The following is a 22,043-nucleotide window of genomic DNA, read 5'->3' as shown; positions in this document are numbered from 1 at the left end:
TATGTTTATTCATATCATGATCTGATCACCATAATCAATATATCCCATATGCATGGGGGTATTGGGGTAATGATACAAAAGGTTTGCTAGGGTAGACCCTCTTTCACTCAGACTCAGCCCCCCCCCCCCCCGAAACCCCTCTGAAAATCTTTTAGCCCCCCCCCCCCCCCGAAACGAAATCCTGGCTACGGGCCTGTAGCATTCCATTAATAATGAAACTGATGAAAAGGCAAGTGATATAAAACCTGACTTTCCCAGATGTGTTGAATGCCAACATCCACCAGATGTGTTGGATATCCATAGATAAACCTATTCTAGGTTACAGAAATTGTAGCCTTATAGACTGCAAAGATGAAGATTGAAAAAGCCTGGTGTAATATATGAAAAAGATGAATGACCTCACTGTTATTCCCTTCACTTTGATTTTCCTTCAGTGTATTTTGCTCATTTGCTTGTCTCCATATCAGACAATAGAAGGGGAGGAAATAGGAAATAAAAACTGTAGTTTTATTTGCATCTGAAAATAATACCATTTCTAGTTCTAATCCCATAGCTAATTGAAGTCTGCATTTCTTACCCAAAGTGTTGGATTTATATGTGTGTTGCTCCAAAGAACTTCCTTTGCAAATTATAAGATGAAGTCACAGAGATATGGCATCAAACAGAATAAAAATATATTTCTTTTTGACTTAAAAAATGAATCTAGGTGGGTGCCTGCTGCTTGGAAATGACATAATAGAAAATATACAGGAACAATAGGGCTTCAAACAGGATTTCCTACTTAGCACAAGCAGCAAAACATCTTTTCTATAATTCACATTTTATTACATATGAAAGTTATTCTAATGTGAAGTAGTACTTCTCATTCTTTTTTGGAAATGTGTTTTATTTATAGTGTGTTGGGGTGCCTCGAGGACTCTTGGATTGTACTTGGACTGTGGCAGCAGGTTGGACTGAATGGCCCATATGGTCTCTTCCAACTCTATGATTCCTTCCTAAAATGAAAAAAAAATCAAATTTCAATTTATGCAATTGCTACAAGTAAGAGGTTACAAGATGATATTGGAGTTTTGTTCTAAAAGTGTACTGTGTCCAGCTATGCATTTGCAGGCTGAGACTACCCTCTCTTGTACAAATGAAGAACTGCAGCCAATGTGATTTCTCATTTTTTAAAAAAAAATCATAGTAATTCCAGTAATTCTAAAAAGTCTGATTCTGGCAAAGTAAAACAAAGATGGGTTAGTATTGAAGTATGAAAGACTGTCCTGCTAAATAGTAAGTTTATTATTCCCTAACATATTTATATCATGTCCTACTTTTGAAGGGATATAAATATGTTAGTAAATAATAAATACTCAGGAAAAAAGCCCCCCTCTGCTTATACTCAAGTCAAGGTTATTTATTATTTCACTCTATTATTATATTTATTATTTTACTCTATTTATTATTGTTATTATTACATTTAATATTTTATTCTATTTATTATTGTTATTGCTCCATTTATAATTTTACTCTATTATTACATTTATTATTTTATTCTATTTTTATTATTACATTTATTATTTTACTCTATTATTATTGGAAGGATATGTAAGCACATTTACATTGAAGAAGGTCAGAATAATGGTTTAATCAGAGTTGGACAGTCTTATCTTAAATTACAATTTTATGTAAATATTCAAAAACATTTAATCTATTGATGCCTCAATTAATGTAATTTTATTGGTATCTATTTTTATTTTGAAATTTACAAGTAGCTGCTGCATTCCCCACCCTCGGCTTCTACTCAAGTCAATACATTTTCCCAGGTTATTTTTGTGGAAAAAATTAGGTGCCTTGGCTTATATTCGAGTCGGTTTATACTTAAATATATATGGTATTCTTCCTTATATCTGAGGCCCATGAATAGCACTGCCTTTATGCAAAGGTGGGATTCTGTGAATCTGTGAAGCAAGAGGCTATATTGATGGCCACGTTAAAACCATTGGGCAGGCAGGACTGAAGACTGACAGGTTACAGGTTCAAATCCGAGAAGAGCATGGATGAGCTCCCTCTATCAGCTCCAGCTCCCCATCCGGGGACATGAGAGAAGCCTCCCACAAAGATGGTAAAACATCAAAACATCCGGGCGTCCCCTGGGCAACGTCTTTGCAGATGGCCAATTCTCTCACACCAGAAGTTACTTGCAGTTTCTCAAGTTGCTCTGGACATGAAAAAAAATGGCCACATTGCTTTTGATATGGTCTTCCATGATCAGAACGCTTTAGCTGAGGAATCAGACTAAATGACCCAAGCAGCTATGGTGTGGCAGCAATATTGTGAGAAGTGTATCTTATATTGGCAGATGATGTCTCAGAAATAATGGGAGTAACATCATAGCTAACATTTATTAGTACTGTGTAGAAGAAGATACTGTAAATATCCTTTGTATGTCATCTTTTGCCATGAGAATCCTATGACAAGATAATTTGAACTGAACCCATGAGATATTTCCAGAAGGTGAGATTCCCAAGTCAGGTAGTGCTCAACAAGTTACTTGGACAGCAGAGGACAACTGTAAGTATGTAGTATGTGGTCAATGATGCAGCTAAACTCAAACTGAAAGGGCATTTAGCTGTTGATGTGCTCAGAAGTGAAAGGAAAGCTTGAAGTTGAACAATACATATTATGGGAACATGGAATGTGAGAATCATGACTTAAACCCTCCTAACACAAAATAGTCTTCAGTTGCCAGTAAAAGAGAGCAGGCATGACACAAGAATTACAAAAGTCTGCTTTTGCCTGAGTAATAATGAGAGCAATTTTTTGCCCTCCTCTCTTTGCTGCTGAATTAATTTGATGCATATTATTTCTGCATTTTGAATTCCTCTTGCATCAGTTGAAGGAGGAAGCAGAAGACAAAGAAGGAGGTGAGAGAAAAAACTGGATCATTTTTAAATCAGCTGAAAAAGTGAGATGACAGAAAATTAAACAAATCTGTCCTGTCAACCTGGGACATTTGGAGGGCATGTCAATCCCAATTGCCATTACAACTCTTCCTTCTGAATTTAGGATCATATCGTTCTGTTGGAAAGGAGAACTGTTTCAGTCAAAATATACTGGGCCTAATACCATGCTCCAGTAACTGAACTGTGATAATAACCTGTAACCTTTGAAGACATCAAATACCTTAACCATTGGGCTAAGGAATCTTAGCAGCACTACCCAACATTGGCCAATGGTAATGGATTATGAAGGCTGTCGTAGAAAAGGAATCGTTCCATAGCCCTCTCTTAAAATAACTGTAAGAAATTGATCAGACCACTCCGGTAATATTATATTTGACAGATACTGATTCAAGCAGTCTTATGAAATTCAGTTCCACTTCACAGGTGACTTGCCTTTTAAATTTGCCAGAGTGTTCAGGAGTTGTTCACTTCAGGGAACCTGCTATACTGAATGTTTGCAGACAAAGCTCCTTGGCTTCAAAAACATGATCAATTCAAATTAAAAGAAATCTCAAAAGCAAAAAAGGAAGATCTCATTACACAAAGGAGTACTGTTTTTAATAAGTCCAAAGAGAACATACGTGTATATCTCTCACTTTCACCAGGAAAATTAGTGGTACTCACGTTTTACTTGAACGGCTGCCTTGAATTCACATTCCAAAACAGTATCTGGTGAAGGTAGTGCTGGCTTTTATTGGAGATACAGTATGACTTAAAACATCCACTATTTAACTGTACATAATTGCTGTAATATAAACAAATGCATCTTTAAGCAGCACATTTCAGTCATTTAATATTTGGTTGGCATACTGACTTTTGCACACCAGAGGGCAGGCTTAATTCACACTGCTCATTTTTCTACATAGTCTGCCTTAATAATCTTCATGGAATGGGTTCGCATTTGATTCATAATTTTGTAGACAGTGATCATTTAGGCCCCTTCTATACTGCCATATAATCCAGATTATTGAATCAGGTAATCTACATTATCTGCTTGGAATTGGATGATATGAGTCTATGCTACCATGTAATCCAGTTCACAGCAGATAATCTGGATTTTATATGGCAATGTAGAAGGGGCCTAAGATGCCTAAATATCACTAATTCAGTAAAGGGATCTTATTTGTTGCAATGTTATACCTTTCAAGAATTCAAGGCAGCACATAAGATTCTCTCCACTCCCATTTTATTCTCAAATCTGGGAAGCAGGTTAAAGAGAGCAGTAAAACTTGAGATTGTGTACACTAGCCCTAAAACCCAAAGAAGACCAGAGGTTATTCCTGAATCCCCAGAGAGATGGATGCATAGATAGACAGATAGAATCCTAGAGTTGGAAGGGACTGAAAGAAGGCCATCCAGTCTAACCCCCTTCTGCCATAGATAGATGGATAGATAGACACAACAGATAGAATCTTAGTGTTGGAAGAGACCCCAAAGGCCACCCAGTCCACTCCCTTCTGTGATAGATAGACAGACAGACAGACAGAATCCTAGAGTTGGAAGTATACTAAAGTAAGCCATTTCAGCTAGACATCTAGAAAAGTTGAAGAATGCAAACACCAGAGTAGCCCTGGACTTCAAGCAGAACATGGACAGCATAACCAGCTTCAAAGTGAAGCATAGACCAGTATTACCATTTTTCCCTGTGCTTAGCAGTTCAGGGAACAAATTGTGCCCTTTTTATCCCTATGCTGCAGCACAGACTCTGGGAAACTTTTGATGGTAAGGTGATGGTACAGCAGTGTCAAACAATTTTGGCCTAGCTGGACACTACCCTGCTTTGCTGCAATATGATCACACGGTGTGTAGCCACCTCTGAGGCCAGTCCATAGTACTCCTACTTCAGACTGGCTGTGATTTTGTATGTGTATATGAACTCATTAAGGCTATTCAGGATTTGAACCTCACTTTCTCTAAGTATCAAGTGTTGGCTGGCACTTCTGGGAACAAAAGTATAAAACACCTGGAGGAAGAATAGTTATGAATCCCTTCTCTGGGTGGTTGGCATGCCAAAGCTTAGCAGTAGCCAACAAGGGCACTTCCTTGGCTATTGCCCTTTAAAAAGTTAAAGAGAAAGTGTTTGACAAAACCAAGACATTTGTGCCACTGCAACTCATTCATTTTGCAGTTTATGTATTAATTTTTTGGACTGTTTTACATACAAAACATAGCATCATGGCTATAGGGAAATAGGGAAACGTGGCTATAGGGAAATATTTGGCATTCATTAAGTGTGTAAAACATGCACACAAGGCATTAACTCTTCTCAGTGCAGCTATTTTTCAAAAACATTTTGGCCCCATTTATCACAAACAAAATGTTGCTCTCAAAATCCATCTGGTAACATCTCAGGTTTAAGATAAACAAAACACATTCCTCAATGAAGAACTAAATATGTCAGAAAGTAGCCATAATTTTATATGACAGACTTAAAATCTGCTGTTATCAAAGAACAGGTTTTCAATTTATTTATTGCTTGCAATTTTTTCAATATGATCACCAAATACTTCAACGTATATCCACAAAAAACTCCTAAACCACAAAGTGGCACCAAATAATATGTTATCATCCAATTGAAGATAGTAAAACAGTTTGTATTTCACTGTAAAACGTTGCTTTGCTCCAGATCGCAACTGAATAATATTCACCGCACTGACATATAATCCAGTTTTTAATCCCAGGTTATCTGCTGTGAACTGGATTATATGGCAGTGTTGACTCATATAAATCCAGTTCAAAGTAAATAATCTCGGATCAGAAACTGGAATATATGACAGTGTAGATCCAGCCACAAAGCATCAATTTAGAACATGAAACACAACACAACTGAGCTTTATAATTCAACACAACTGAGTGCCCCATGCAGACATGCCAGCAAAAAGATTGGAGATGTCTATGGACAGCAGGCTCCTTTGGCATGGAAAATGGAACAAGAGCACCTCCCCATGGTCAGAAGTTGAGCATCACCTCCAGACGCCAGAGATGAAAGAAGAGGAAGGCTATTACCTTGTCTGTGTATTGAATGTTGTTGTTCATGTAAAAAGGCATTGACTCTTTGCCTTATATGTGTTCTGTATTCTTCTCTGAGCCCCTCCAGAGAAATAAAGTGGAATATAAATAAAGTGTATTATTATAATAATTGAAGCATAAAATCATACATATCCAACTCTTTCTATAATGACAATCAAGAGAGAGATACAATATTTTGACAAAAGTATGCAATTAAGAATAAACATGTTCAAAGTTCTCCATAGAAAAGTCTTTAATAAAGGGAAAAGCAATTACTTTGCATCTCACTTATGCAACTAAATGGAGAAGTCATTTAAATGTTGGCACTGTTACATTTTTGCCAATTCATTTCTTTCAGAATCCCACAAACTTGCATTTCACTAAATCGAAGGGGGGAAATCACAAACAAATTATGCTGGTGAAAGTATCCTTTTGTTATAAAAGCATGAACATGTTTGTAGCCAAAGGCCATGCTAGCAATAATAACCCAGCCTAACCATGAGACTTCATTATATTTTACCCCTTTATGTTTCTTGTATTTCTTTCCATCCAATTGATATGATATTCCTCCTTCTCTGCACTTTATTCTCACAAGTTATGAGGAAAATTAGGTACAAACCAGTAGCAAACCCAAAGTGGGGACCAGAATTTGGATTTCCCAATTTATTGTCCAACACTTTAACTGTCCTCAGAGACACCATGTTTACTGTCCTTAAAAAGTTCTGTTTCTGGGTCTTCTGAGAAGAAAAGGCCAGGCAGAAGTTGCTTATCCATGATTCATATAATATGATCACATGGAGACATCCCTTTATGTACAAGGTGACCCAAGCAGCATCTTTATTTGAAATCTTTCTTAGAGCCATTTTTTCTCACCTTTTCAGATCCTGTGGTTTATGTTCCTAACACAAATGCACTGGCAGCAAGCTCTCTGTCTAACAGAGATACATATCTTGAGTGATGACAGGGGTGACATTTCTAGAGCAACTCTTGAATCCCAATGTAACATCAAAAAGAAGTACCTTCACTTTTTGTATCTGTAAGGTGTAGCTTAGAGCCAAAGTTAACACAACTTTTGACAGGACCAGGAAAGGAAATTTACCAGGTTTTCCTCTCTCCAATAACCACCTGCAATTCCTGAAAAGGCTTTGGAAAAGATTGAAAACTACCTGAGCAATGTAAGATAGGGAGCTGTGGAGTGTTTCTGCTGTGAATTTTCTTAGATTGTTATATTTTAAGCCAATGAGTCCTTAAAATTACTGATCAGGAGATTTTGTCATTGTTTTTATTGACAAATGTATTGTCAAAGGTTTTCTTCGTCTGAAGGAAGACTTACATATTTCTACATCATACCATAGTTACAATTCTGTCTTCATGTATCTTGACAAAACCCCAATTAATACATTGGAACCTATTTTCCAACTAATAAACAAAGTATTATCTCTCATATATGCTTATTGTGAGAGGATGTACTCTACTACAATAAATCAAGATGGACGATGATGTAAACTGAAGCTAAATAGTACTTTGAAAGCTACATGTCTCTCATTGCTGTACTATTACAGCACACATAGGATATATGGCACATTATAGCATAGTACTATGCTATAAAGGGGTGGCGGCACAACAGGTTAAACCATCAAACGGTTGAATCTGTGACCTAAAGATTGGCAGTTCGAAGCCACAGGTCAGGGTGAGCTCCCATTGTTAGCCCTAGCTCCTGCCAACCTAGCACTTTGAAAATATGCAGATGTGAATAGATAAATAGGTACCACTTTGGTAGTAAGGTAATAAAAGGTGCCCATGTAGCCATGCCGGCAACATGATCAGGAAGTATTGTTGAAGACTTTCATGGCTGGAATCACTGGGTTGTCGGTTTTTTGGGCTATATGGCCATGTTCTAGAAGTATTCTCTTCTGACATTTCTCTTGCATCTATGGCAGAGGTTATGAGGATGCCTGCCATACATGCAGACGGAACATCAGAAGAGCACCTCCCCATGGCCGGAGTTGAGTACTGCCTCCAGAAGCCAAAGATGAAAGGTGAAGCCTTTACCTTAGTTCTGTATATTTGTGTGTCATTGTTATTTCACTGTGTTAAAGGGCATTGAATGTTTGCCTATCTGTGTATGTGGTAATCCTCTCTGAGTCCCCTGGGGGAGATAGAGCAGGATATAAATAAAGTCTGTTATTATTGTGTATTATTACTGCAGTTACTATATGGCTACAGGTAGGATACAATAGGATTCATATGCACGCTGTGTTAGTCATGCAGATGGACAACTATTCTGCAGTTGCAGACAAAGAGAAATAGACAATTTTGCTGATGAAATGGAAACATCCATCCTAGTATGACATAGATTCACTCAACATGACCAGGCAAAGGTGTTCGTGGGAATTGTAGTCAAAAATAAATTTCTCCCTGTTATCTCAGAGAGTAATTCTCATGGTGAGGATTCAATAAAATCCAAAATGCTTGCTGTTTTTAAATTGCAAGAACTATTTAAATAAACTTGGAATCATAATATTATTCTGTTTTGAGCAAAAACTAGAGGAATTTCCATTATGTTTCCCCCTTCTCCCTTTAACTGTATTAAGTGTTTCAAAATGTTTTTCAGATCATTCCATTGGCACACTATTTAAACTACTCCATTGTTTCCCTTGTTTTTCCAATATCCAAGAGTCATTAACCAATTACAGCTGGGCTGAGCTCCAAGGAATAGCCAGAACCCACAAATAGGCTTATCATGCAGCACCTAAGCAAAATTGTTGTAACTCAATTATCTGTTTCACTTTAAAAGAATGGCTAAAAGAGCCAAAGAAGGGTGGGAGGGAACAGATACAACTCTGTTAAGCTATTTGAGATTCTTTTTCTGCAAAAGACAAAGACACAAAAGCATTCTGTAAATACAATCATGTGCTGCTTAAATTAATTTCATCAAAATTTCTGGGAAAATGGCAACATCATCGTTTTACAAGGATAAGGAATATAATCTCTCCATATGCTGTTGGACTGAAATGCATAGTAAAACTAGCCAAGAAATCCAGTGGTAAGGGAGGATGAGAATTCAAAAACATCCCAAAAGTCATATTTCCCATTTTTATTTTCTCCTAAACCTGTTCAATAAAATAGCTATTGGGCTGGTCTTTGCCTTCTCTTATTCGGGAACTAGAGCAACTTCTCAATGGCATTTCTAAATGAAAGCGAGAATAAGCAAAGGCTTATTGCAAATACCATTTAAGCTTGCTTGATGTTTTAATGCTGTAATTATATCTTTATTACTCACGTAGCAGGAATAAGTTATGTATATGCCCAGAGATTGAAATGTACACATAGAAATACCATTAAATAAACAAATAGAGAGCTGTTTTATTTTGCTATCATCTCTCACACCTGGACATTCTAGCAGTGGCTATAAGGGAAGCTCCTGTAGGAAAGAAGGAGTCCCCGGCAGCGCACTGGATTCAACCCTTGTGCTAGCAGAACTGCTGACCAAAAGGTTGGTAGTTCGAATCCAGGGAGTGGGGTGAACTCCCTTCTGTCAGCTCCAGCTTCCGATGTGGGGACATGAGAGAAGCCTCCCACAAGGATGGTAAAACATCTGGGTGTCCCCTGGGCAACATCCTTGCAGAGGCCAATTTTCTCACACCAGAAGCGACTTGCAGTTTCTCAAAAAATAGGAAAGAAAATGGTTTCCTGGCATATAGACCAGAAATACCTGTGTGCATAACTTCCCCACTCAAACCCTCATGGGAGGCTTTTCCAGGAGAATTGTCACTCAAAGAAGAAAAACTTGGAAAATTCTCACTCAAAAGATATAGGTATTATCACACTCAGCACATAGAAATAACCACAAATACTGGAAAATATTCTTGTTCAGAAATATCTTCCTTTTCTTTCAAATATTAAACATAGTCTTCAGTCTCCAGACATAAGAAAATTTTTCTGCAAATATAGAATTTCAGACCAGTTCCTGGAAGAGTACAGAAAGGAAAAACTTCCTTTCCACTAGGGAAACTCTAAAAAGCCATTCCCAGTGAAATGGAAAGCAGTATTTGCAATATTTTGACATCACCAAATGGTGTCAAAAGTGTGAATTGCTTTTACTTTCAGGTTTCCCCACTTTCCACATAAACTACTTACCAATATTGAAAACTGTTTGTAAATATGAATAGTTACTGTTGTCCATCTTTCCTGATGCAGCATGGGGTTATTTCCAAATTTAGTCGTGCTTACTGAAAACTAATTAAAATCAATGAAACCTGCATCATTTTAAGCAAGATTAAATTGAAATCTTACCACTGCATTTCCTCACTGCATGTGAAGTTATATAAAAGCCACCAATACATTCGCTGAAATAGTTTTAAGAATTTCCTCTGCTGAATCCATTCAAGTTGTAGTAGGGACTTTTCAGTCATTACAATGTTCAGCAATTTCAACAATGACTAGGACTTCGCAATATTGTAAGCAAAATTTTTAATGCCATGTATAAAAATAAAAATTATTTACATTTGAAATATTGATTGTAACATCATTCACAATCAGAACACTATAACAGTGACTACTTCATAGAGCCAAAAGACGTGGGAGAAATATATTTGAGATGCATTTAGTCTCAGGCCATGTTAAAAGCCATTTTTTATCAAACATACAAATCCTAGTCTTAAGTAAACAATCTTCTTACTTCAAGTTAAGACATCATTACATTTTCACAGAATGCAATTCTTTAAATGATAGTTTTCTGTAGCATTATCTTCGATACAAAAATATGATGCAAAAATATTAGCCCACAAAGTGATCTTTCTATCATTAATCCATAACCCTCTCAAGGACTTCTGGCATTTTTTTCTTCTAAGCAAATTTAGTACTACCATCGGTAAATACAAGTAATTTAATTTAATTTCAATCTTAAAGAAGCACCTTGAGTTTTTAAAAGTTGGCTAAAATGACAGAAGTAGTCTTACTATTGCATAGCTGCCAAGAACATAAGGTCAAATATATTATAAAATTTGAGTCTGAACACTAATCTAGAATACCACTTTCCTCTGGTATACCAATAACACTGTTTGGGATTATCTCATACAATCTATAATTTGGTCCATGCTGTTAATTCTATCAAAGTTAACCTCCTCTATATCTTCTGTTAGTCAAAATGCCTCAAAGGTTTTCTTCAGATCATAACACTGAAAAAGATCATTCCAAACCCACCAGGATGTTCAGTGAACAATTATTTCCTCCTCTGTTAGTATGTGTTTCGGGTTTATTTTTTCATTGCAAGTGAACAAGAAGAGTTGGTTGCTTTGTTTCAGTTTCCGTCCACAGAAGTCAGTGGGTTTTTGCAGTCATATCCAGCAAGAGCACTCCTCACTAGAACTAAGCTGTAGTTCCACATAATCTGTTGGCTGCTGAAACCTCTTTGGCATCAGATTCTGGTCTTCCAGAAACCATAAATGGCCAGGTCTGTAAATTAAAGTAGCATTCTGTGTTAGAAAGAGGGATTGCGATATATGAATTCCAGAACTTTAACTGCTCTTCATTTGTTCCCACTTGCCAAAAAGTGGGGTCTTAAAAGTGTACTTAAAAATCAGATACAATATATTCAAACTGCCATAACTTTTCTGAAGTAGCAAGGAGTAAAGTCACATTTTTTGTGCTACAAAGATGAACAGGAGCATCCTGTAACTTACCATACACTTATAGATCACGATTTGGGGTTGCACTGATCATAACTGTGCTGCTTAGTGTTTAGCTGTGGTGTTGCGAACATACTGTGACACACCAATATATTTTGGTTCAGTAAAAATTGAGGGAATATGCTACATTCTTCCCGTGAAAAATCCCAAGGTGTTTTTGCAAATTTCAGGTGCATATGAACTGGCATTTTGATAAACAGTATGGTGAGCTACAAAGTTGCCCAGAATCCATGTGAATAAATCATAAAACTCATGTATTACTGCTATTATAGTGTTCTGTTGTGAGCTATTATCATATTTTTACACATGCTGCTCTTACTGTTGACTTTTAAAAGGATTATTTCTACTGTAAATGTGTTTGTATTGATTGCCTTACCTCCTTGTTTCTTTGTCTTAGAGTAAGTACAACATAAGTGTTTGTTTTTTCCTGCATTTATTCTTTTAAAAGATTGCATTAAGGACTGTAATACTTGTTTTTAGACTTTCACCCAAACGTCTGATGAATTTTTGCCACTTAAAGTGTGTATATCAGTACAATATCTAGGAAGTATACTCTTCTTATGTTATTCATACATGTGACACTGGCACAATCTTAAAGTGGCAAGTAAATGAGATGGAGCCCCCCGGTGGTGCAGCAGGTTAAACCACTGAGCTGCTGAATTTGCTGACCAAAAGGTTCGTGGTTCAAATCCAGGGAGCGGGGTAAGCCCCCCACTGTTAGCCACAGCTTCTGCAAACCTAGCAGTTCGAAAACATGCAAATGTGGGTAGATCAATAGGTACTGCTTTGGCAGAAAGGTGCTCTGTGCAGTCAGGCAGGCCACATGACCTTGGAGGCATCTATGGACAATACTGGCTCTTCGGCTTAGAAATAGAGATGAGCACCACCCCCTAGAATTGGACACGATTAGACTTAATGTCAAGGGGAAATCTTTATCCTTTAGATGAAATAGAATACCTCTTCCTAGAATGATTCATGTTCATTGCTTTTATTGTCAAATCTTATTTCAGGAAATTCTATTAAATTAAATTAATATGGTTTTCAGTAAGTCAATATGTTTTAAATAATATTTTGTTAGTCAAATTAACCCTATCACATTTACTATAATATGTGTAATGTGTGGCCTTCTGCGTGTACTACTCACATATACATATCTATACCTTTAAAGCTGAGCCTGGATATCCTACAATTCCCATAATCATCTACTGGCCCATGCTAGTTGGGAGAATCAGGGAATTGTTTTCTAAAAAGTAACTTTTCTGAGTTATGTTCTTCATGCATATTTGTGCCAGACGGAGATATGGCCTACTTCGAGCTTGCTAAATTGAATTCACTTTAATGAAAAGGGGAGTACACAGAGACCATAACTTATGCCTATGTTTTTTGTTCCTTTTAGTTTAGGAACTATATCTATTTTGACTGCCCTAGTGCTACCTAGAAAATAAATGCTCGATTTCAGTATTCTTAGATTGGAGCAATCCATGTCTTAAATCTATGAATGCCACTTCTTTAAAGCATTAAACCATAAGATACAGACTGGCTTCATTGTTTCACAGCTGGTTTTGGGGGCTGTATTTCATCCCTTCTGTGTCATCATACCTGAATTGGATCATAGATCATGGATTGCAAGTGGTAAGCTCATTGAATCGCAGCTTGATTGAGTCTGAATTTATGTTTGTTGTATTTTGTATTGTGTTCACTTTTATGTTTGCTTTTAGGCACAACTTCAATTAAAAATGACCAGGAAGGTTGTCTTGTTAAAAAAAATGAAGAGTAACTTACAGCAATTTTAGGGCTAAATCGGATATGTCAGTCTCACTGAATTAATGGGTTAAATAGGTTCCACTGACTGAATTGTCTACTCTGACAAATGAATTTAGTCCTTTATTTATACTACATCCTAGATTAGTGGTTCTCAACCTTTGGCCCTCCAGTTTTATGGACTTCAGCTCCCAGAAATTCCAGTCAGTTGACCAGCTGGAAATAGTAGGAGCTAAAGTCCAAAACACCTGGAGCACCAAAGGTTGGTAACCACTATTCTAGATCCATCTAAAGAAAAGATGCAACAGAACACAAAAGATGCTATAGAACTTTAAAAAGGGCTATTGGTACAATTAAAGAGTTGGAGCACATTGCCTAGAAAGAATATCAGAATTGAACTGACTTTCTAGTGAAGCAGTTAATGACAACCAAAGAAAAAGAAGGCAGAGAACTTATAAATTAGATGATGTAAATGAAAGCCAAAAACAAAAAAAACAAAAAACTAGCTCCAATATGATAGATGAATGCAACAAAATAGAGAGTGTAGGTTCTAAGACCAGGAGAAAAAAAATACTAATATTCTACTCAGTGCAGAATTTACAGGATTTGTTACTTCAAATTTTGAAGGCCGCCATTGAAACCAAGACCTGAAAATAACTCATTACAAATACTGAATTGCTCATTACCTTTTCAGTATCTAAATTACAGTTCAATTGTAATGCAACAGAGATAGTTTCACTCAGTCATATTTTAAAAACTGGATTACAGGATGCAGCCTTATTATTTAGGACCATATTGGGCCAGTGTCTCATAGTATTCTGGCTGCTGTTGCATTTTTAAAAGTTTTTGAATAACAACAAAACCTACAGTTACAGTATACATTGCTGATTGTGATTTAACATCCAGAAAGGTAAGCTTTTTTGGCAGACATACATTTAAAAGCCTAGAATAGCAGGACCATTCTGTATGGTTAGGAGGAGGATCTTGAAAAGCTACAAGATGTCCAGAGAAGGACAACCAAAACGATCAAAGGTTTGGAAACCAAGCCCTATGAAGAAAGGCTTGGGGATCTGGGTATGTTTAGCTTGGAGAAAAGAAGGTTGAGAGGGGACATAATAACTATATTTAAATACTTGAAAGGCTGCAACATTGAGGAGGGGATAGGCTTGTTTTCTGCTCCTCTGGAGACTCTGACATGGGTTCAAATAGCAGGAAAGACTATTCCACCTAAACATTAAGAAAAACTTCCTGATGATAAGAGCTGTTCAGCAATGGAATATGCTGCATCACAGTGTGATGGAGTCTCCTTCTCTTGCGGTTTTGAAACAGAGGTTGGATGGCCATCTATCAGGGGTGCTTTCATTGTTTTCTTGCATGGGAGGGGGTTGGACGGGATGGTTCATGTGGTCTCTTCCAACTCTAAGATTCTAAGTATGAGAATACAGCCTCTCCATTTTATTGCTGCACCAAAAGAAGCCACAAATAAGTAAAAAAGTGGGGATAATGTCTGTTGGTAATCCCAACACAGAGCCTTCTAGCACCAAATAGGAGGAAGCAGGACTAAGTATAAATCTACAAGGACTGTGGTTTAAGAGGATTCAAATTTACCAGTAAGGAGTTTTCAAAACTTTAAACAGCTCATGTTTCCCCTTTGTAGTACAACTCCAAATATCTCCCAGTGACCATGCTGTCTAGGAAATCTGAGAGCTGATGTCTACATAGTTAATGTTTCTAGGCTCTGCTTGAATCATCTTGGATACCTCACGGTAAAACTTTCTTCCTTGTTCTGTACCTGCTAAAATTCCCACAACTGTAAACACAGAATATTATGACCACATCAACAGTGCTTCCTTCCTTCCTTTCTCTCTCTTTATCACACACACAAACAAACAAACAGAGGAAGAGCAAGAAAGAGTAAAAAAGGAAAAGTAAGTTGTGCTTGCCTCCCTCACCATCAAAGAATGTTTTGAGACTGTAGAGTCTGTGAAATGAGTCAACTACTTCATTTTAGAATGAAAACAGGAGGTGTTTTGAAATACCAAACCAGCTCTTACTTGATTTAGCAACTAATTCAGATCATCAACTTAGACAAAAACAAAAACTGAGATTTCAAAGATGGAGGGAAGGAGAGTTTAAACCCGCTCGTAGGCCACCCTCTGCACTGAAAGCTCTTCTCTCAAGCTAGGAATACAACTGTAGCATTCAGAAGGAAAAAGCATTCCTCAGAAGGGGAGGAAAGAAGACAAACTCAGCTGGCTTTTCTCTCTTTATTCCAGAGGTTTCTAAAATGAGTTCATAGATGAGCTTAAAGGGGTAAACTGATCTTTCCCACATCTTCTATTTCCCTCCTGATAATTTGAAAATGATGTTTCAATGGATGTTTCTGGCGCTCGAGAAGAATCTAGCAAAATTGTCTGCCTAGAAGGATTCCTTTCCTTTAAACACTTCTATGAATCCATGGGGTTTCCATAAGCTGGCAGGTGACTTGAGGGCACATAATAATAGGAGACCACACTTTTCACCAGGAGGAAGTATGCCATCTTGAGTTTAGTGAAAGACAGGTGGAATATAAACATTAGCTATTTTTGTTGAGAAGCGCTACCCAGTCAATTTGAAACTATAGATTTTAAAGTGGGATTGATTGGCATGAATGATTTGGGTGTGTTTTAATCATATGTCTTTTAAAATATATGTGTTTTCAGTGGTTTTATGTTTTTATCTATGTACATATTTTAACTATGTTGTAGGAGCCCCAGGTGGCGCAATGGGTTAAACTCTTGTGCTGGCAGGACTGAAGACTGACAGGTCAGAGGTTTGAATTGGGGAAAGCGTGGATGAGCTCCCTCTGTCAGCTCCAGAACCCTATGAGGGAACATGAAAGAAGCCTCCCACAAGGATAGTAAAGCATCAAAAACATCTTGCAGATGGCCAATTCTCTCACACCAGAAGCAACTTGCAGTTTCTCAAGTCACTCCTGACATGGAAAAAAAAACTATGTTGTGCCCTGCCTTGAGAATAGGTGAGAAAATTATTGTTAATATTATTTTAGAAAAATAATAAACAAGGTTTCCAGCCTTCTCTGCCAAAGAATTTGACGATGATGATGATACATTTTCTAAACTTAGAATTACAAGGAACCAGGGTATATCTCTGATTCTCTTCTGGCAGAAACCCTTGCAACACAGATGCAGATTCTGTTGCAAACCTGTGACTGAGGGTGCTTCAACACTGTTGAACAGTGGATCCCAACCTATTTTTGATCAGGGACCACTTGACCAGGGACCACTCTCCAACATTAGTACCAAAAGGGTTAAGAGGCAGTTTTTTGGTCAACTTTAGATTTGGTCTGGTCATTTGGGGTGCTGATTCAGAAATTTGCTGGATCAACCACATCAGCTCTAGTTTCTGATACAGAACATATGCCATCCAGTAATTGCCATCTGCTCACCCACAGAAAACCATATTTAACAAGCCTTGGCACTATAAGAGGGTTTTGCACCGGTGTAGTAATGGTGAGTCCGCGGACCACATTTTAGTTCTTGCGGACCACTGGTGGTCCATGGACCACAGATTGGGAACCACTGCTGTAGAATGAATGCAGGCTGGCATCACTCTAAATGTCATGCTCCAAGCCATGGAGTCATGGGAGCTCTAATTTGGCTCTAATTTGGCACCAGCACTCTGTATAATAAAATGGTCTACACTACAACCCGACTGCCTTTTCCTGTTACACATTTTTGTCACCAATTTTTCAAGACCAAGTGTGGATATGGTGTATCTATATGTGGACATGATGTATCTACACCAGGTATGGGCAAATTTGGCCCTCCAGTATTTTGAACTTCCAACTCCCACAAATCCGAACTGTGAGAGTTAGAAATCCCAAACACCTGAAGGGCCGAAGTTTGCCCATGCCTGATATACACTAAACCAGGGGTCCTCAAACTAAGGCCTAGGCCAGATACAGCCCTCCAAAGGTCATTTACTTGGCCCTAGCTCAGGGCAACCTAAGTCTGAAAGGACCTGAAAGCACACAATAACAATCCTATCTCATCAGCCAAAAGCAGGCCCACACTTCCCATTGAAATACTAATAAGTTTATATTTTTAATTGTCCTTCATTTTAATTATTGTATTGTTTTTAAGTGTTTTTGGATTACAAATATTGTGCGGTGTGCATAGAAATCTATTCATATTTTTTTTTTCAACAGTTTGAGAGACTGTGGCCTGGCCCTCTGTTTGAAAAGTTTGAGGACCCCAGCACTAAACCGTGACTGCAGTTTGACACTGCTTGATCTGCCCTGGCTCAGTGCTACGGAATCCTAGGACTTATCCCTCAAGAATGCTTCTCTCCCAGCCAACCAGGGCTCCCCGGTTCAAGCAGTGCCACCCCGCCTTCCTTGTGCCGTGTGCCTGGGCCCGGAGGAAGGCGCTGGGGACCTTACCAGGCTGACGGGGTGGACGAAGCCGGCCTTGTCGTAGCGGTCCTCCTGGAGCAGCTGGCGGAGGTGGGCGATGTAGCTGGAGGCCAGGCGCAGGGTGTCGAGCTTGGAGAGCTTGGTGTCCGGCGGCACCCAGGGCAGGCTGGTCTTGAGGCGCGAGAAGGCCTTGCTCAGCACCCGCATCCGCGCCCGCTCCCGCGCGTTGGCCGCGTTGCGCTGGGACTGCTTGCATTCCGCCGACGCGCTGCCCACGCTGCTGCTGCCCCTCGACGACGAGGGAGGAAGCTGCCTTTTGCCGCCTCCGCCTCCCCCTCCTCCCAGCCCCGCTCCCTTGGCTCGCTTCTTTTTGCTGGCCGACACCACTTCCTCCTCTTCATCCTCGTCTTCTTCTTCCTCCTCCTCCTCCTCCTCTTCTTCCTCTTCCTCGGCAGCGGAGGAATGGCCGCGGGGGCGCCGCTTGAGGCGGGGGAGCCCCGGGAAGCCCAGCTGCAGCCCTCGCAGCTCCATCTCCGGCAGCTCCTCGGCGTCGCTCAAGGAGCCCGTGGACATGGCCCACCCACTGGCCCCGACGACGCCCGGAGAGAGAGAAAGACAGGGAGGGAGGGAAGGAGGGAGGGACAGCAGGAGGAGGAGGAGGAGCAGGTCTTGAGTGGGGGGCTCCACGCTTCCCGCAGAGAAGCCGCCCAGGTTCACTTGACCGACAACGCCCCCCCCTCTCTCTCTCTATATATATATATGATCAGAGGGGAGCGGGGCAAACCATCTGTAAGGGGCAAAGGGGGGAGGGCAAGGCGGAAGACGACCCTTCGGTTTGAGGAGGGGGGGTTGGGGGTGCTCCCTCCCTCTTTCCACTCTTGGGACTCATTTCACGCCAACTACTTTATCACACTAGAGAACGAATCCATTTTAAATCCGTTTTATGCGTCCTGCAGAATTCTGAGGTTTGTAGTTTAGGTTTTGTTGTTGTTTTATCGTGTCAGAAGCGACTTGAGAAACTGCAAGTCGCTTCTGGTGTGAGAGAATTGCCCGTCTGCAAGGACGTTGCCCAGGGGACGCCCAGATGTTTTGATGTGCTACCATCCTTGTGGGAGGCTTCTCTCGTGTCCCCACATGAGGAGCTGGAGCTGATAGAGGGAGCTCATCCGCACTCTACCCGGATTCGAACCTAAGACCTGGAGGTTTTCAGTCCTGCCGGCACAAGGGTTTGACCCACTGCGCCACTTTTTTTTTTCAGTGAAGCTGTTAAAGGCCGCTCCCTAAAGGAGAAACGACAGAATTCTGCAGGAGACAGCAACTGGATTTCAAGTGGATTCATTCTCTAGTGCAGTGGTTCTCAAACTGTGGGTACCTTCAACTCCCAGAAATCCAAACAGCGGATAAACTGGCTGGGATTTCTGGGAGTTGTAGGCCAAAAATATCTGGGGACCCGGGGTTGCAAACCACTGCTCTAGTGTGATGAGGCCCTCAAGTGAATCCAAGGGTTTTTTCCCCTGGGGTGAAACTCATGTCCTTGAGGGTCACATCAGCTTTCAAAGGGCCCTTGAATCAATGGACGGAGAATCCGTGGATACAGAGGGAGAGCGACTCTTTTTAAACATATGGTCGGTGCTCTTTCGTTTTCACCCCGTTTGGGTCTCCAGATGTTATTGAACCGCTCCCACGCTTTGGAATTTTCCGCCATGCAGACTGGAGATCATGGGAATGGCAACTCCTGGATTCTTCATCATTAGCATCATGACTGGAGCTGATGGGAGTTGTGATACAGGAACATTTGTTCTGTTCAGTCGGGAGGATGGGGCTTGTAGTCCAGCTTCTGGAGGGCCATATAAAATGACAGGGCGAGCTAGATTTGGCCCACAGGTCTTAAGTTTGACACATGTGAAATGAATGCAGTTTGACATGCCTTTCACTGGGGGAAAGGGGGAAAGGAAAGGGCCAGAGGCTGTTAAGAATGGTGAGAGTTGGAGTCCAAAACATCTGCAGGGCCCAAGTAATACCCATGACTGGAGAAGGTGCGCTTCCAGTGTTGGTCCCACCTACAGAAAGAGGCCCCTTGAAATTACTGAGATTTGTGAATCCCCTCCCCGACTTTTTCCATCCCCCCCCCCCCCCACACACACACACAATTCCTCTCCGTTCATCTACTGCCAAGACCCCTCTGAACAAATGCTCAGCACAGACACACAGATACCGTATTATCCCGATGTTTTCACCTGATGGTCACCCTAAGTCGGAAACAACTTGAAGGCACACAACAGCAACCCACACAACACACAACTTTAGGACAGGATTTGTATCCTAAAGGAAGGTGATGTCAGAGTGCTGCTGAAACGAGCTGAGATTTTCAGTAAATAAAACAATTGGCTCTTCGTGGCAAGAGTATTTATTATCCCAGGACAACACTTCCTGCTGGAGAAACAGGCAAGAGAAGTGATTCCATTGGCTCAATCCAAAGCATAGTTCAAAATGGTTTGGGTTGTGATCCTAAAACTTAGTGTGTTGTCAAAGGCTTTCCTGGCCGGAATCACTGGGTTGCTGTGAGTTTTCCGAACTGTATGCCCATGTTCCAGAACCTCAGAGGTTGTGAGTTTGTTGGAAACTGACAGGTGGGCTTTATATATCTGTGGAATGTCCAGGGTGGGAGAAAGAACTCTTGTCCTTCGAGGCAAGTGTGAATGTTGCAATTGATCACCTGGATTAGCATTGAATAGCCTTGCAGCTCCAAAGCTTGGCTGCTTCCTGCCTAGCGGAATCCTTTGTTGATTAGCTGGCCCTGATTGTTTTTTGTCCGGGATTCCTTGGGACTGTTGCTAAACCAGTGGTTCTCAAGGTGGAGTCCCCAGGTGTTTTTGGCCTACAACTCCAAGAAACCCCAACCAGTTTACCAGCTGTTAGGCTTTATGGGAGTTGAAGGCCAAAAACATCTGGGGACCCCAGGTTGAGAACCACTGTGCTAAACAGACTCGTTTCTGAGCAAAAGTGTCAGGTTCCTCTGTAACGGCGCAGGATTGGGATATTGGGACATTTGAAGCTGATGGCCTCAATTCATGGTCCATGGTCACAAGAAAGAAGTTATTTGGGCAGGATTCAACATCCTCGTCCTCAAAGCAGACGAGAAGACCCTACTACTTTTTAAACTGGTGGCTGATGTCAAACTACATTAATTCTAATGTAGAGATGGACCTGGAGATACTAATGCAGCCCAGTTCGATGGATTTCTCACACTCGTTTGGAACAAAATCCAAGTTTTAAAACGAGAAGGCTGCCCTGATTATTAACCCTATGCTGGAAGTGACTTTAACTGAACTGGTTTGTGAGTTTTAGCCATTAGATTTTAAGGATTGTTCTGCGAAACGGGGCTAACTGCTGCTTGAGAATCCTAAATATTTTGCCACGGAAGTGGATCCCATTACAATCAATGTGATCACAGTAAACAAAGGGTAGGATCTGTATGAAGGAAAGGATCTGTTCCTCTCGAATTTCATTGATGCCATGGACAGGCATCGGACTAAGGAACTAAAAAGCATGGGCCGAATTTAATAATACAGAAACATTATGTAATGATGTAGAAAACTGCAATAATACACGACAGGGGGTTGGACTAGATGGCCCACGTGGTCTCTTCCAACTCTATAATTCTGTTTATTTATTTATTTATTTATTTATTTATTTATTTATGGCATTTGTATGCCACCCTTCTCACTCCAAAGGGGACTCAGAGCAGCTTACAAGATATATACATACAATGTATTATATAATTACCATAGTACAATATCAGTATTAAATCTATACTGTACTATACCATTATATTGTAATGTTATTAGTAATATTACATGTAATATAAATATATAATTATAATATCATATTAGTAGTAGTATATTGCATTACATTATAATATTATAAATATTATATGTATATACAATATATTATATTATATTACATTATATTATTAGAATAGCACAGGAGACAAGATGGAACTGTCTTCTCCCCCCCCCCCCCCCCTTCACTCTAGGTCAGAGCAGCAGTTCCTGCTGAAGGGAGGGGTCCCCAGCTGATGACATATGCGGGAGACAATATGGAACTGTCCCCTGGACCCCTCTCTCTTCACTCTGGCCCAGAGCAGCAGTTGGTGCTGGGAAGAGGGATCCCCAACTG

At 39.9% G+C, this 22,043-nt stretch overlaps 1 protein-coding gene across 1 annotated transcript; it reads right to left on the bottom strand.

The window, feature by feature from the left end:
• Window positions 1-10,454: 10,454 nt before the first annotated feature.
• Window positions 10,455-18,591, bottom strand: MSC (musculin). The gene is made up of 2 exons (XM_060775477.2): window positions 17,892-18,591; window positions 10,455-11,453 (listed from the first exon to the last, which is right to left on the bottom strand). Exons 1-2 carry the CDS (start codon window positions 18,435-18,437, stop codon window positions 11,367-11,369), a joined length of 633 nt encoding a protein of 210 aa, XP_060631460.2. The 5' UTR covers window positions 18,438-18,591; the 3' UTR covers window positions 10,455-11,366.
• Window positions 18,592-22,043: the final 3,452 nt, after the last annotated feature.

The sequence above is a fragment of the Anolis sagrei genome, chromosome 4, assembly GCF_037176765.1.
Source record: "Anolis sagrei isolate rAnoSag1 chromosome 4, rAnoSag1.mat, whole genome shotgun sequence".
Taxonomy (NCBI): Eukaryota; Metazoa; Chordata; class Lepidosauria; order Squamata; family Dactyloidae; genus Anolis; species Anolis sagrei.
This window is presented reverse-complemented; position numbering and strand designations above follow the sequence as displayed.

Coding starts and splice junctions, on each gene's coding strand:
- MSC (XM_060775477.2), bottom strand. CDS start 18,437: ATGTCCACGGGCTCCTTGAGCGACGCCGAGGAGCTGCCGGAGATGGAG. Junction 11,454..17,891: donor TCGTCCACCCCGTCAGCCTG/GTAAGGTCCCCA, acceptor TTTAATTTACAG/ACCTGGCCATTTATGGTTTC.